The following is a 12,866-nucleotide window of genomic DNA, read 5'->3' on the forward strand; positions in this document are numbered from 1 at the left end:
ACCCTCCCCGCAATAACTTGGCCTGACGGTCCCCTAAGTAGTGAGAAGCCTGAGCCAGGAGAATTCTCCTTCTCAGGCCTGACCTGCTCCTTCCTGGGAGAAGAGCTCGTGAAGGGAACTCGGCCGTCCCCTTACTGCTGTCCTGGACCCTGGCTCTGTCCTGACTCCTATCCTGGAAGCGGAGAGTCTGGGATACTCAAAAATGGCATCATTAAAAAGCCCTCGACATTCAATATTCAGCACGTGTCTGCTCTGTGCCAGGCGTGATGCTCACTGCCAAGGATGCAGCAGTGAAATCAGAGGTGGTCCCTCCCTGAAGGAATGCACCGTCAGATAAGGGTGTCAGATGGGCCCCCTGCAGCGTGAACAGCACACATGAGCCGGATGCAGGGACTACTGGGGAAGCGTAAAAAAGGGCCACCTAACCCAGAGAGGCCTCACTTTTTCTAAACACAAATGTCTTCAGGACAACGGGGCATAATCGAACCCACATTACGGATTGTCTCAGCAGAGAGGACTTTGACATGAGAAGAAAAGCTCGGTGATGAAGGTTGGAAAGAAAGCCTAGTTATCCAGGGTGTAGTCAGGTGTCTCTTGCTGCCTTTGTTTTGGAAATGAGCAAAAGATTTCCATCAATCTTTTGAACTTCTAGGTTTAATCTCAATATGACTTGCTTTTGCTGTACCAACGATTCTACTGCTCTGTAATCATTTGCAGGTAGAATGGTGAAAAATGGAATTTATTCCCCCGTTGTCATGTAAATCCCATATTTGAATATTTCAGTGTCACTGTATTTTTTTCCGCTTAAGTTTCTTTTCTTTTAGGCCTGTGGGAGAGAGTAAGTTCTGATATTATCAACTGAATTTTTTTTTTTTTTTTTAAACTTCAGGCTAATGAATCTGAAGTTTGCAGAAAGCTGCAATTGGAGATTCGGTCCTTATTGTTTGTGTGCGGGTGGAAGGTGAGAATCCCAGGGCGGCAGCTGAGGGTGCTGACTGGGCAGTCCCAGCAGAGGGGCTCGTGGAAGAGCCCAAGGCAGCAACACACGTGCTCAGAGACGGGCCACTTCCCTGAGTTGGTTTGTGTTTCAAATTGCCTTATTATGGGTTGAGAGACGGCTGAGCCAAGGAAGACTGGGAGCGGGAGGACGGATAACTGCTGTTCTCGACAGAAATAATTCCTGGAAGTGGGGGCAGATGAATAGTTAGGTGGAGAAATGGATGACTAAGTGCGTATTTCCCAAAATGGGTCGGCGGCCTTATGTCTTTATTAATGTCTGATGGGCTAGTTATCTTGTTTGAATTTATGAGAGAGTGAGTTCAGGTAGGAAAGGGGTAAGGACCAAGAGTTCGCTTCAAAAGCAAAAGGCTTGGACTCTTAAAGTGACCTTTTGTCTTTGCAGAAACGCTCAGCCCAGATCTGATGTCAAGAGCTTTGGGAGCTTTTGCGAAGCACGTGGCAGATACGGAAACCAGCAGGCGTCTGTGCTGGCCTTAGCAGGACGGGCTTCCATCGGCGCTCAGAGAAGGCACACAGAGAAAGTGCTGATCTCTAGGACTCTGCTCGAAGACAGGCCGTGTAAACACAAGAGTTTCTCAGAAGCCTGGGGGATTTTCAAGGTTAGTATCTCAGCCATCGAGGCGAGGTTAAGCTGGGGTGAAGAACACCCTTTAAATCTCAGTAGTGTGAAAAAATAGGGTATATTTTCTGTCCATGCACTCGTCTGTCTCCTGCCTTGTAGCCATCTCTAGGACCCAGTCTGATAGAACAATGCCAGCTAAAAGAGTAGCCAGTGTGGCAACTTGAGGAAAAAGAATGCGAGTCACGTACTGGCTTTTCAAGCTCCCCCTTGAAGGGAGGTGTATCACCCCATTGCCTTTCCTGCCAGAGCTGATCCCAGGCCCACGCCTGGCTAGGAGGGCGAGGAATTGCAATCCTACTCTGTGCTCAGAAGAAAATCCAGGAACATACGTTGGACAGCTCTGATGATGTTCATGGCTATAAGCGATGCCCGCAGGCAGACTCCGGACAGCCTGCAAAACTCCAGAGAGCCCGTCCTAGTTTCCAGTGAGTGTGTGTGCACTTGTGTGTGCATACAAAAGTGAAGAGCTGAGAGTGAATACAAACAACCCTACGGAAAGACAAACGCTGCCCTCCCTACCCCCAGCCCCCCTAGTAAATCTCTTATACGTCCAGGTGCTTCACTAGTAGAAGTGCTTAATTTATGTTCTGAGAACCCCTGTCTGCTGGGCTAGAAAGAAGCTGGGACAGCTTCTGGGTATGGCTGGAGAGCATCTCTGCCCCAGAGAGAAGGAGAGAGGAATCGAACTGTCTCAAGGAGGAGGTGGGAAGCCAGACGTCCACTCAGGTCACTTTTCAGGTAGGGAAGCAATTCCCACCCTGTGGGTTTCTAATCTTGTGTAATGATTTTATCTGGCACAGAAGGAATTGGGGGAAATCGGCATCTTTTAATGTCTGAGACGTACTAACTGTAAGTTTGCCAGTGTTCATAGCCATTTCCTCAAATTTAAGATTTCACTTCCAGGATGTCAACGTAAGCAACTTATTTTGTGTAAAATCTGAGATTCATTACGTGGGTGTATGAACATGGGGACAAATAAAGAAACCACCTAAAACTAAAAAAGTATTTTGAAACATGAGGCTGACAGAATCTCTTTAATCTGTCAGTCAGATGGTGTTGTGTCCAGGGAGCAAAGCCCTATTGTGCTTCATTTTACCCACACAATTCCTCTGTTAAAAATGGAATAGATTTGTGAAGTCTACTTATATCAAATTTTAATGATTATTCATTAAACATGTTTGAATGAGATTAATGTCAATTTCAAATATACATGAATCAACTCCACCTGATTCCCCCACTAATTAGAAAACTGTTCCAGAGTTCCTGGCGCTAACCTAAGTTGTTCAGACTGATGAAAGCTTCAAGACAATTTTATATGGTTACGTTCACAAATTTGGCAGCAAATCTGTAATTTTTTCCTTGATAGTGGACATGCTGAGCTGGGTAGAAGGCACTGCTGTAAGGAGGGCTTTAGTGCTGTGATGGTGAGGTTGGGTGTCGCTGGTGAGGAATGTGCTGTGGTCCTAGGATGAGGTCTCAGTCTTGGTGAGCCTACGACTCTGGACAGTGAACTTCACACATGCTTCTTGGCTCTACCGTCTGTCCCTTAGATGGGATAGGATGGGGGGCTGGAGTTGGGTATTTCCACTCCCCCTGGTCAGTGAGGTCTGAAGAAACCTCAGCAGATGAGGTTCAGGTTAACTAGTCTCTCCTGAGGGCAGCCCTGGTTAATAGAATGGAGTGTCAGGGATATTTCACGATGCTTCTTCTTCCCTCCCTGGCTGAAGCACTCAGGGACTTTTCTATGATCTTCACTATGAGAACCAGATAGAGCTCTAGGAGGCAAAACTCATCAAAGTGTGGGAGCGCCCTCTCCCCTCCCCCTCCCCTTCCCCCATGCACCCTCCCCCCATGCTCCCCATACCTCCACCCCCTACTCCCCCACACCCCCTTACCTCCCATGCCCCCCCACGCCCCCCCCATGACTGGGCCTCCCTGGAGGTTTTTTTTTTTAATTTTATTTATTTATTTTTGGCTGCGTTGGGTTTTCATTGCTGCGCGCGGGCTTTCTCCAGTTGCAGCGAGCAGGAGCTACTCTTCATTGAGGTGCGCAGGCTTCTCATTGAGGTGGCTTCTCTTGTGCAGAGCACAGGCTCTAGGCGCACAGGCTTCAGTAGTTGTGGCAAGCGGGCTCATTAGTTGTGGTGCATGGGCTTCGTTGCTCCACGGCCTGTGAGATCTTCCCGGACCAGGGCTCGAACCCGTGTCCCCTGCACTGGCAGGCGGATTCTTAACAACTGCACCACCAGGGAAGTCCCCTCCCTGGATTTTTTAATTCTCAGACTTGTCCACCCTGAGGCTCCAGCAATTCAGTTCAAGTCCAGTCCATTACAGTTGAGGTTTTCCTGCCCGGCACTGGTTCCCAGGAGGGTTGTGGCTTGTGGGTTTCTCTCCAGTAAGTCGTGATTTTCTGTATTTGCCTCTTAGTATCTCTAATTTGGAAGGCGGCAGTTTGTCCTGTGACCTCACTTCTCTGCTGGCTCTAAGAAGAGCTGTTGATTTTCAGTTTGTTAACCTTTTATTTGTTGTTAGCATGGGGTGGCATCTTCCAAGCTGTTTACAGGTTGGACTGGAAACCATAAGTTTGTCAGCAAATTTGAAATCACGTTTCCATGCCTGTCCTACGTGGTGAACCAGTGTTAAAATCCACATCTATAAATGATCACAGGTTTTGATGACTTTTCCTCCGTGAGGTAGACCCCTAGTACTTAGCACTCTCCCCAGTGCAAAATGGTTGTCAGATTTGAAACACTCTCTCCCTTCTCTACTCTCTTTCTTTTTTCCTCCCACTTTGATCTAGAGTTATATGTGTACCCATCTTTCTTCCCCACTAGATATTATACTGTTTGAGGGAAAACCCCACATTTCTTTAAAAATTTTTTTAAATCTATTAAAAGTACTAATGAGAATGGGATTTTGATAAACATGAAAAGCAAAAAGACACATCTAAGGAAATCATGATTTGGTAATAAGAAATCTTATTTACATTGAACTTAAGGAGCGGGCGGGGGGAAGGCATTTTGAAATGCTTTCTTTTCTGACGAACACTTTGAAAGCCAATTTTTGTTAAATGAGTTTACATCTAAATTTTCCTTCAGTTGACAGTTAACTCAAGGGTCTTTTATCTATGCTTTAATGTCGCTAGCTATATCCTGCCATCGATCTAAGGGAAAAACTCCCTATTGCAATCAATGGGGAGTTCTATGTAAAAATCAATGGCAGGATATGGCCTGTAAGAATGGTGGTTACTATAAGCTTTCGGCTGGGAGGTCTCCATCAATGGTACTGCGGGGTAACCCTTTTGATCCTGTTAAAAACAGCAATGAAAAAACCTGCTATTCTTTAGAAGAGTGAGAAAATGGCAGGAAGGAAATGGCACATGTTTGTACTGGATGATCCGCATGTTCCCACAGTTTAACAGCAGCTTGGCATTGTCTTTTCAAGATTCTCAAGGAAAAATCCATAGAAAAAGTCAAATGCTTGAAAAAAGTCTGTATTCCCTGGATGGGAAACAAGTGCACGTTACCACACCTAATAGCACACGTCAGCCCATGTGAGAGGAACCAAGAGCCCCTTCCTCGTTCATACAGCAGCCCCTGGCTCACATCTTACCCTCTGCTTCAGAGGCAAGCCTGGCTCAGCAGACACGAGAGAAAGAGGACTCAAAGCTGCCAGGATGCTCACTCTCAGTATTAAAGACCTTGTGCTCTCCAGGCAGGAAAAAAGTCTGAAAGCTAAATTCTAGAATCGTTTGCGAAAAACTCTGGACCACACAGAGTGAAAGATGGCAGATTTGCCATTGCTTTTGGGTTATTTTTACTAAAAACGGGAGAGGCCACAACAGTGAGAGGCCCGCGTACCGCAAAAAAAAAAAAAAAGATTAGGAAGTGGTTTAGCGCTGAAGTTCTAAGTGATTATTAAAAAGGCTGGGTTTGGTGATGGATGTGAGCGTCTGAAGAGTTGTGGAGGTTAAATTCAAGTACCTGTGAGGCTTATATCTGTTGTCATCTCCTCAGCATTTCCCGAGGGCTGGACTGGTGTGGGATGGACAGGCACCGTCTTGACGCAAGCAAGTTTTATTTACTGAACACATCACATCATGTGATATACTCACCATATCAAAGCATAGGGCTATGCTGCATGTTTTAGCCTCTGTGGGGAGAATTACAGTGTAGGGTACTGTGCTTGTTCTCAATTAACTGACAATCTCTCTGGGAAACCAAATGCGGCCTGTGCTGTGAATGAAAAGGAAGTTTGCGTGCTGGTCACCGAGAGTCAGCATGGCGGTTGTCAGATTCTCCTCCTGATTCTTTTGGGTACTGACTGGATTGACCTCCTTCAAGTGTGGCCATACCGCCAGGTCTGTGTGCCAGGGGGTTGAACAACAAGCCCATAATTTTAGTGTTTTTGTTTTATTCACAAGACGAATAAGGAAAATGATAACATTTGACAATGAGCTTTATTCCACTAATACTCTTTGTACTGAAGGTGAGAAGTCTTGTGACGTGAGAATAAGAATTAAAGATTGGAAAAGAGTGTGGAGACAGGGTGGACAGCGTGAAGGTTCTGGGGGCCCAGCAGACAGGACTGTGTTCTCCTACTTGTGCCTGAGGTCTCTGGGCCCCGGTTCCTCCCACTGGAAGGCAAACACACTAACTAACGCCTTCCTCACGGGCTTACAGTGAAGCCCAAGGAGGCCATCTTGTGTCTGGCATGTAGTGAGACGTGTCCTCCGAAGGCAGCTACACGTACGTGAGCCTGGACGGAGCCTAATGGACTCTTGGTGAAGCCGCCATGTGTGCAAATCCACACTCCACCCCGGGGAATGTTTCTATCTATCGGCCTGAGAAAATGCGTTCTTTGCAAAGCGCTGCTTAGACTATTGGCCGGAATTGAATGCTTGTATAATTTATAAATGAACTCCCTTCCTTATTTTTAATTTATTATTAATAAAATATCATGATGACAATGAAGATCTAATGATGTAAAGTACTGAACCCAAACTAGGGGCAGGCCCTCACTCAGCAACATTTTCTTTTGTGTATTTAAAGTGAACTATAACTGGTGGCTAGAAACGGCACAGGGCATGGTAGCTGTCACTCTCGTGGTTGCTATTTATTATTTGGTGATTTCCGTTCACGGCTGGATCATATGATTGGTGTGAAGAAATGAAGCCTTCATCCTGATGTGGCATGAAGTATGTTCTTTCTTTGTTTTTCTTTTGGCCGTGCCGCACAGCTTGCAGGATCTTAGTTCCCCAACCAGGGATTGGACCCTGGGCCCTGGCAGTGAAAGCACTGAGTCCCAGCAACTGGACCGCCAGGGAATTCCCTAGCGTGTTCTTTCTTTTCTCACTTAAGGGCCTACTGAATTTTTGTTCTCATCACATTTGATCAGAGTTGTATGGGCATAACCTTAGTTTCAGGAAGCTTGCCTTTGAAACTGTGTTGGTGTCAGACATAAAGAATAATGCAGATGGGTCTGTGGATTAATTTTAGAGTAATGAAGAGCGTTCTCATCTGGTTAAAATGATTGTGTTCATGCTGGCATTTTAAGATACATTTGCGGATTCGATTTTATGCCTAATATATTTTTTATTATTTCCATTTACTACAGAAATTAATGGTGTTATGCTTACATAGGCCCGGAACTCCTCTTCAGACACTGTTTTTGTCAGGCTTGTGTTGGAAGGTTTTTAGAGCAAATTATAACCTAAGGCTGTCTTTGTCATGTTGCCATCTTGAACCCTCGGGGGAGGTAGGTAGGGCATACATAAGTACATAAATACACGCTGTCAAACATCCAAATAAAAATGTGAAAATATTCAATTTAAAAGAATGAGGATTTTATCTATACAGGGCCAAAACACCCAGATTTTTGGCTGTCTTTGAATCTGGGTGGGCGTGGAGAGTCAAAGAGACAGAGCCTGAGCTGGCTTGGTCTCTCTCTCTTTTATCTGGATTTGGAAAATAATCCGGAGCTGTGTCCTGCAGGCAAGCATCAGCCCTGAGTATGGAGGTAACTGCCCCCCGCTAGATCTTCCACTCCGTGATTTTTCCCTGCTCCAGGGCTCCCAGGAATTCCTCTCTCTGGGAGGCGTGCCTCCAAAAATCACGAGGGCTTCCTGGAAGCAGACATTCTTACTTGTCTCTCGTGGCTAGTTTGGTGGTAGGCTAAGCCACTGGTGACTTTTTTCTCACAGTGGATATAGGCAAATGTCACTTGCATTTCACACTAAAATATTTAAACACACACAGACAGATTCAGGATCTCTGATTTCTCTAAGAAAGGGAACAGTTTGGGTAACAGTTATGAAATCAAAAGATGTTTTAGAATGTTCAGGATGGTTATAGTAATAACAGCTACCATCTAGTGAGGGCTTTCTGGGGCTTGCTTTTTTATGTGCATTATTTTTTCATAGGGTTTTTCCTGTGAGATAATGACTGGTAAGTAGCCCCAGTTTACGATGATAAAACGGAGGCTCAGAGAGGTTAAATAATTTGTCCAAGATCACACAGCTAAAGGATGGTAGAGCCAAGGGTCTGTCAGATTGCAAGCCTGCTTTTATTACTGTGTTCTGATAGAACCTCAACATGTTTGTATATATGACCTCTAGTCAGACTAGAGGTTAACCTATATGTGGTAGTTTACGGAGTGTTCCTGTTGTAACCCATGATCCATTCTGCTTTTTTTTTAAAAAAAAAAAAAAAAAGAATGTCCCTTTCCTTCCATAAGGGATCCAATATGTTCCCTGAAGGAGTACATCCCACCTGCCTGAGAGTCACCTGCCTGTCAGCCCAGGGGAGATTTTGTCAACCTTTGTTTTCTTCAGATAATGTTACCAGGAATCATTTCTCTGTAATATAAAACGCTATTTTATAGCTTTTTGCAATTACACATAATTCCCCATCCCACATAGAATTCTGATAAACCTCTCCTGAACTCGGAGACCTCATCCCCTGCCTACTACCCACAGTTCATTCTACTGAGACACATTGGTTTAAAACTGATGTGTGAAGTATATCATTGAAACTGTGAGATAAAAGGTAATATAAAAGTCTCTTCTCCCTCCCATGAATATTGCATAGAGAAGATGTTGATTCTGAACTCTAAAAGCCAGCCAGCTCAATTTCACAGTGACAAAGGGAGTGAAGATCAGTGAGTTGGCATCTAACATCCCTGCTAGGAAAGCAAAACACGTACCCTTTTTATGGCGAGTCCAAGGCTACATGGAGGCACCGATACCATGTCACTCGAGGGACAACTGAAAGGTTGCTTGGGACAGAGTCTCCACACAACTCTAGGGGGCACCGCTCAATTTACGTTGTGCAGTGTGCAACATATACAACTGTACACAACAGTCCTGCTTGCACCAATATTAACTTCAGCTCAGTTCTCTGAGAGGATCTGAGCTTCTGTTCTTCATGTTGAAGATATTGTGTGAGATAATAGAAAATATATATTTCGGTTTCTGCCCCTGATTCCTGGGACGGAGCTTTAAAAACCCTTGTAATTTCCTAAGTGATAAGACCACCAGGAGCATCTTTTGTTCTAACATTTGGTCTTTGGCCCCAGTTCCTGACACTGAGCTCCTAAATCCCTTGGGATTTCCTGGGTGCTAGGAGAGTCCTTTGTTCCAAGGAGGCGATTCTGGGTGGACTCCTGAAAGGCGGCTGGTCACCAGAAAGACCAAACCATGATTAGAGGCTTGGAATTTTCGCCCCACCCCCATTCCCCAGAGTGGAGAGAAGCTGGAGAGGGAGAGCATATTGATTTCCCACGTGATGAGGGCTCCGTAAAATCCCAATGGTATGGGGGGTCCAGGAGTTTCCAGGTTGATGAACACATCCACATACCAGGAGGGTGACACACCCCAACTCCACAGGGACAGGAGTGCCTGTGCTCCGGACCCTCCCAGGCCTGCCCTGTGTATCTCCTCTTGTGGCTGTTCTTCTGTATTACTCTATCCTTTAATAAACTGTAAATGTAAGTTGTGTTCCTTGAGTTCTGTGAGCTACCCTGGCAAATTAATAGAACCTGAGGAGGGGGTTGTGGGAATCTCTGACTTGTAGCCAAGTCAGACAGAAGTTGCAGGTGACCTGGGGACCTGTTCCTTGCAACTGGCATCCCAGGTGGGACCGAGCCCTTAACCTGTGGGATTTGGTGCTACCTCCAGGTAGATAGCGTCACAACTGAGTGAAATTCTAGGACACCCAGCTGGTGTCTCAGAGTTGCCTGATGCAGGGCAAACTCCGCCACACATGGTGTCAGGAGTGTTGTGAGTGTGGAGGTGTGAGAATCAAGGAAAGACACAGGGGTGAAGACGGGGGTCTCTCAGTACAGTATGAATGTGCTCTTTTGGAGGAATAACCTAGTTGTCTACTCTTAACTGTTATCCTAGAGAAAATTCCCAAGTAACAGACGTTGGGAACAGGTCAATTTTGCTTTTGAAGGAGGTCAACTTAAGCTAAGAAGTGCAGACCGAAATCTGGCTCTATGTTGAAAAATCTTGAGGGGATGGGGTTGGCCCGGATCAAGGAGCTGGGAGACCTTAAAAGAGGGAAAAGGGCACGTTTTCCATCGCTGCGATCTCCTTTTAGAATGTGGCCTGGGTCCCTCCAATCAGCCACGTCCAGCTTGCTCCTCTGTACTCTTTCCAAAGCACTGGACCTCATTAGGGTTCTTTTGATGGAATGTTGATATGGCTAGAAGTTTCATAAGCTGAAAACGCAAACACTCTTGGGCTTCAGAAGTCTATGAAGTAGAAATTATTAAAATCCTTCTGGGGTACCTACCATGTGACAGGCCTGGGAGATACAACTAAAACTGGCAGAGACCTGATGCCAGTGAGAGGCGGCCGGCACGCACTCAGATGTTTATATATTTCACGTGTTGGATCTCCATAAATGTAAGAGGTAGTGCACGTGATCTGGGTGTCAGAACACTTCAACATTAAATGAAAGGCCGAAAGATCAACCTTTTCAAAGTATAAATGAAGTTATTATCAAAAGCAATTAAAAGTGATTGAAAGAGTCTTGCCAAAGACAGACAGATATAAAGGACACAGTAGCTGGTATGTAAGCCAAAGAAACAGCAGGAGTCCAGTGTGCTGACTGGTGAGAACAGAAACCACCCACCCCCATGCAACCTGCGGTCCACATGCACTTGAGCTGAATGTTCCATGATATTCATTAGCATAACTTTACTATTCCAAGACTCTCTTTCCCAGGAAAATAACTTAATTGTTCACTATAGGAACAGTTTATGGGACCCACCAGCTCTTCTATAGAAAGCATAGTTTTCATACCAAGTTTGGATTCTTTGCCTAAAATGTCTTCCCTTGTCTTTCCCAACAATCCTAAAGTATTGTATTACAGCATGATCTTTAGTCAGTCCTAATCAAGCATCCCCCTCCTCTGCCCCCTCATAGAAAGACCTACCTTAAACCTGAAGTGATCTGGAATATACCACTCTTTTCAAAGAGATATTTTTTTCTTGAACTCTCCTTATCTGTCCAGAAAGCAGAGCCTCCCCAAATAATTCAACCATCATAAATCCCCTCCCTAGGAGTTTTGCAACCAGAGAGTCACTCCTGTCACTGAACGTGAGAAATCAGAAATTGGCACTGGCTAGGACTTCCCTGGTGGTCCAGTGATTAAGACGTCACTTTCCAATACAGGGGGTGCAGGTTCAATCCCTGGTCAGGGAGCTAAGATCCCACATGGCTCACGGCCAAAAAACCAAAACATAAAAGAGAAACAATTTTGTAACAAATTCAATAACGACTTAAAAAAAATAGTCCACATCAAAAAAATCTTTAAGAACAAAAAAAAAGAGATTGGCACTGGTATAAGAAATCACCTAACAGATAGGTACCCTTTTTCCCACTCATCTTCCTTTATTAAGATGGTATATAAAGCCCCCAATTCTAACCATCTTTTGAGTCACAGTTTTCTGTGAACTCCCACAAATTTAGGTGAATAAAAAGCTGCCTTTTCTCTTGCTAATATATCATTTGTCAGTTTAATTTGCAGAGCTTCAATACTGAAACTAAGAGTATAGAAGAAAAGTGTTTACTCTCCAACAAACCAAATTTAAAAATGTCAACAATATTCAATCGTGTCCTTCCCATTTCAAGATGCTATCAAAGCTCTGAGGAGCTCCCCCGCACAGCAATAAACTCAGCTTCGCCTTGTCAACATGGAGTTGGTGATACTTGGACAGCCAGCCCTTGACTCTGCAATTCAAAAAGTGGTGAGAAACTTCTTATATAACAGAAAGGCTTCCACCTAGCCATCATATTACAACTCCACTGGGAATCACAGTAAAAGTATTCCTTTTTGTCAGGAGGCAAGTCTTAAAAATATTTGAAAGAGATTTGTCCCAGAAATGAAAATTTGTGTATGGGCAGAAAGGGATAGAATTTTTCATTAGATCCCACATAGAGATGGAGTGCTGTGCTTTGGTTTGCAAGACTCTAAATTTCCTGTAAGATGTTAATTCTGCCATTAAACAATTAGTTTGAAGACTTAGTATAGCTCATCCCTCACAAACTTGGATCCCAACATATTGAATTCATAAAACACTCATGGCTATAGCAGAGTTCATTAAATAATTTGCCATAGCTCACCTGGTCACTTCATTGGCTCCTGAGATGCTAATACAGTGGCAGATAACAGAGCCCATGTATAGTGAGGGGGGCCATACCCCATCCTCTTCCAAGGGGCTCAGGGGTTTTTAGGAAAAGGTAAAGAGCAAGCCTTAGGAATAGATGTGCATCTTGGTTTCCTGGAAACTAGTCACAAGGCAGTATAATCTTCTTCAATTCTGTGACAATAACTGGTAGAACATTTTTCTGCTTTATAGATTGAGTTAAAATGATAGCCCAGATTCAGTTCTTCCCTGTAATAGTAAGACTGTTATTTCAAAGTGCAGCCAAGATGGTTAGACTAGTTCCAGAGCCATTGATTGCTGTTTCCATTAAAGGAATAGTACAATTCAAATAATTATTATTTTTCCATTAAAATGAACATCGGTTACCCAGAAGAAAACAGAGACTGATTTTTCAGCCCTGAAGCCTATTACGAGGGGTTGGTACAAAATATGTAAAGAACTTGGTTGTTGACTGTCTTAAACTGAGCAGAAACGTATAGAGTAGGTAACAAAATTGGTCAGAAGACTTTAATTAATAAGAAAAATATAAGGAATGACTATTATGCTTTGG

The 12,866-nt window shown here is 44.3% G+C and overlaps 1 protein-coding gene across 1 annotated transcript in view; it reads left to right on the plus strand.

Moving 5' to 3' along the window:
- The window catches only part of LOC307182394 (uncharacterized protein), a gene marked incomplete at its 3' end in the record, with an annotated part of 88,778 nt that extends 76,901 nt beyond the window's left edge, over positions 1-11,877 (plus strand). The window contains exons 3-5 of the mRNA XM_079913620.1: positions 890-961; positions 1,403-1,619; positions 11,665-11,877. Coding sequence (XP_079769746.1) covers positions 894-961; positions 1,403-1,619; positions 11,665-11,877 — 498 coding nt within the window. The 5' untranslated portion in view covers positions 890-893. The remainder of the gene's footprint in view (positions 1-889; positions 962-1,402; positions 1,620-11,664) is intronic.
- Between the last annotated feature and the right edge of the window lie 989 nt (positions 11,878-12,866).

This window comes from Stenella coeruleoalba (genome assembly GCF_951394435.1).
Source record: "Stenella coeruleoalba genome assembly, chromosome: 2".
Classification (NCBI taxonomy): domain Eukaryota; kingdom Metazoa; phylum Chordata; class Mammalia; order Artiodactyla; family Delphinidae; genus Stenella; species Stenella coeruleoalba.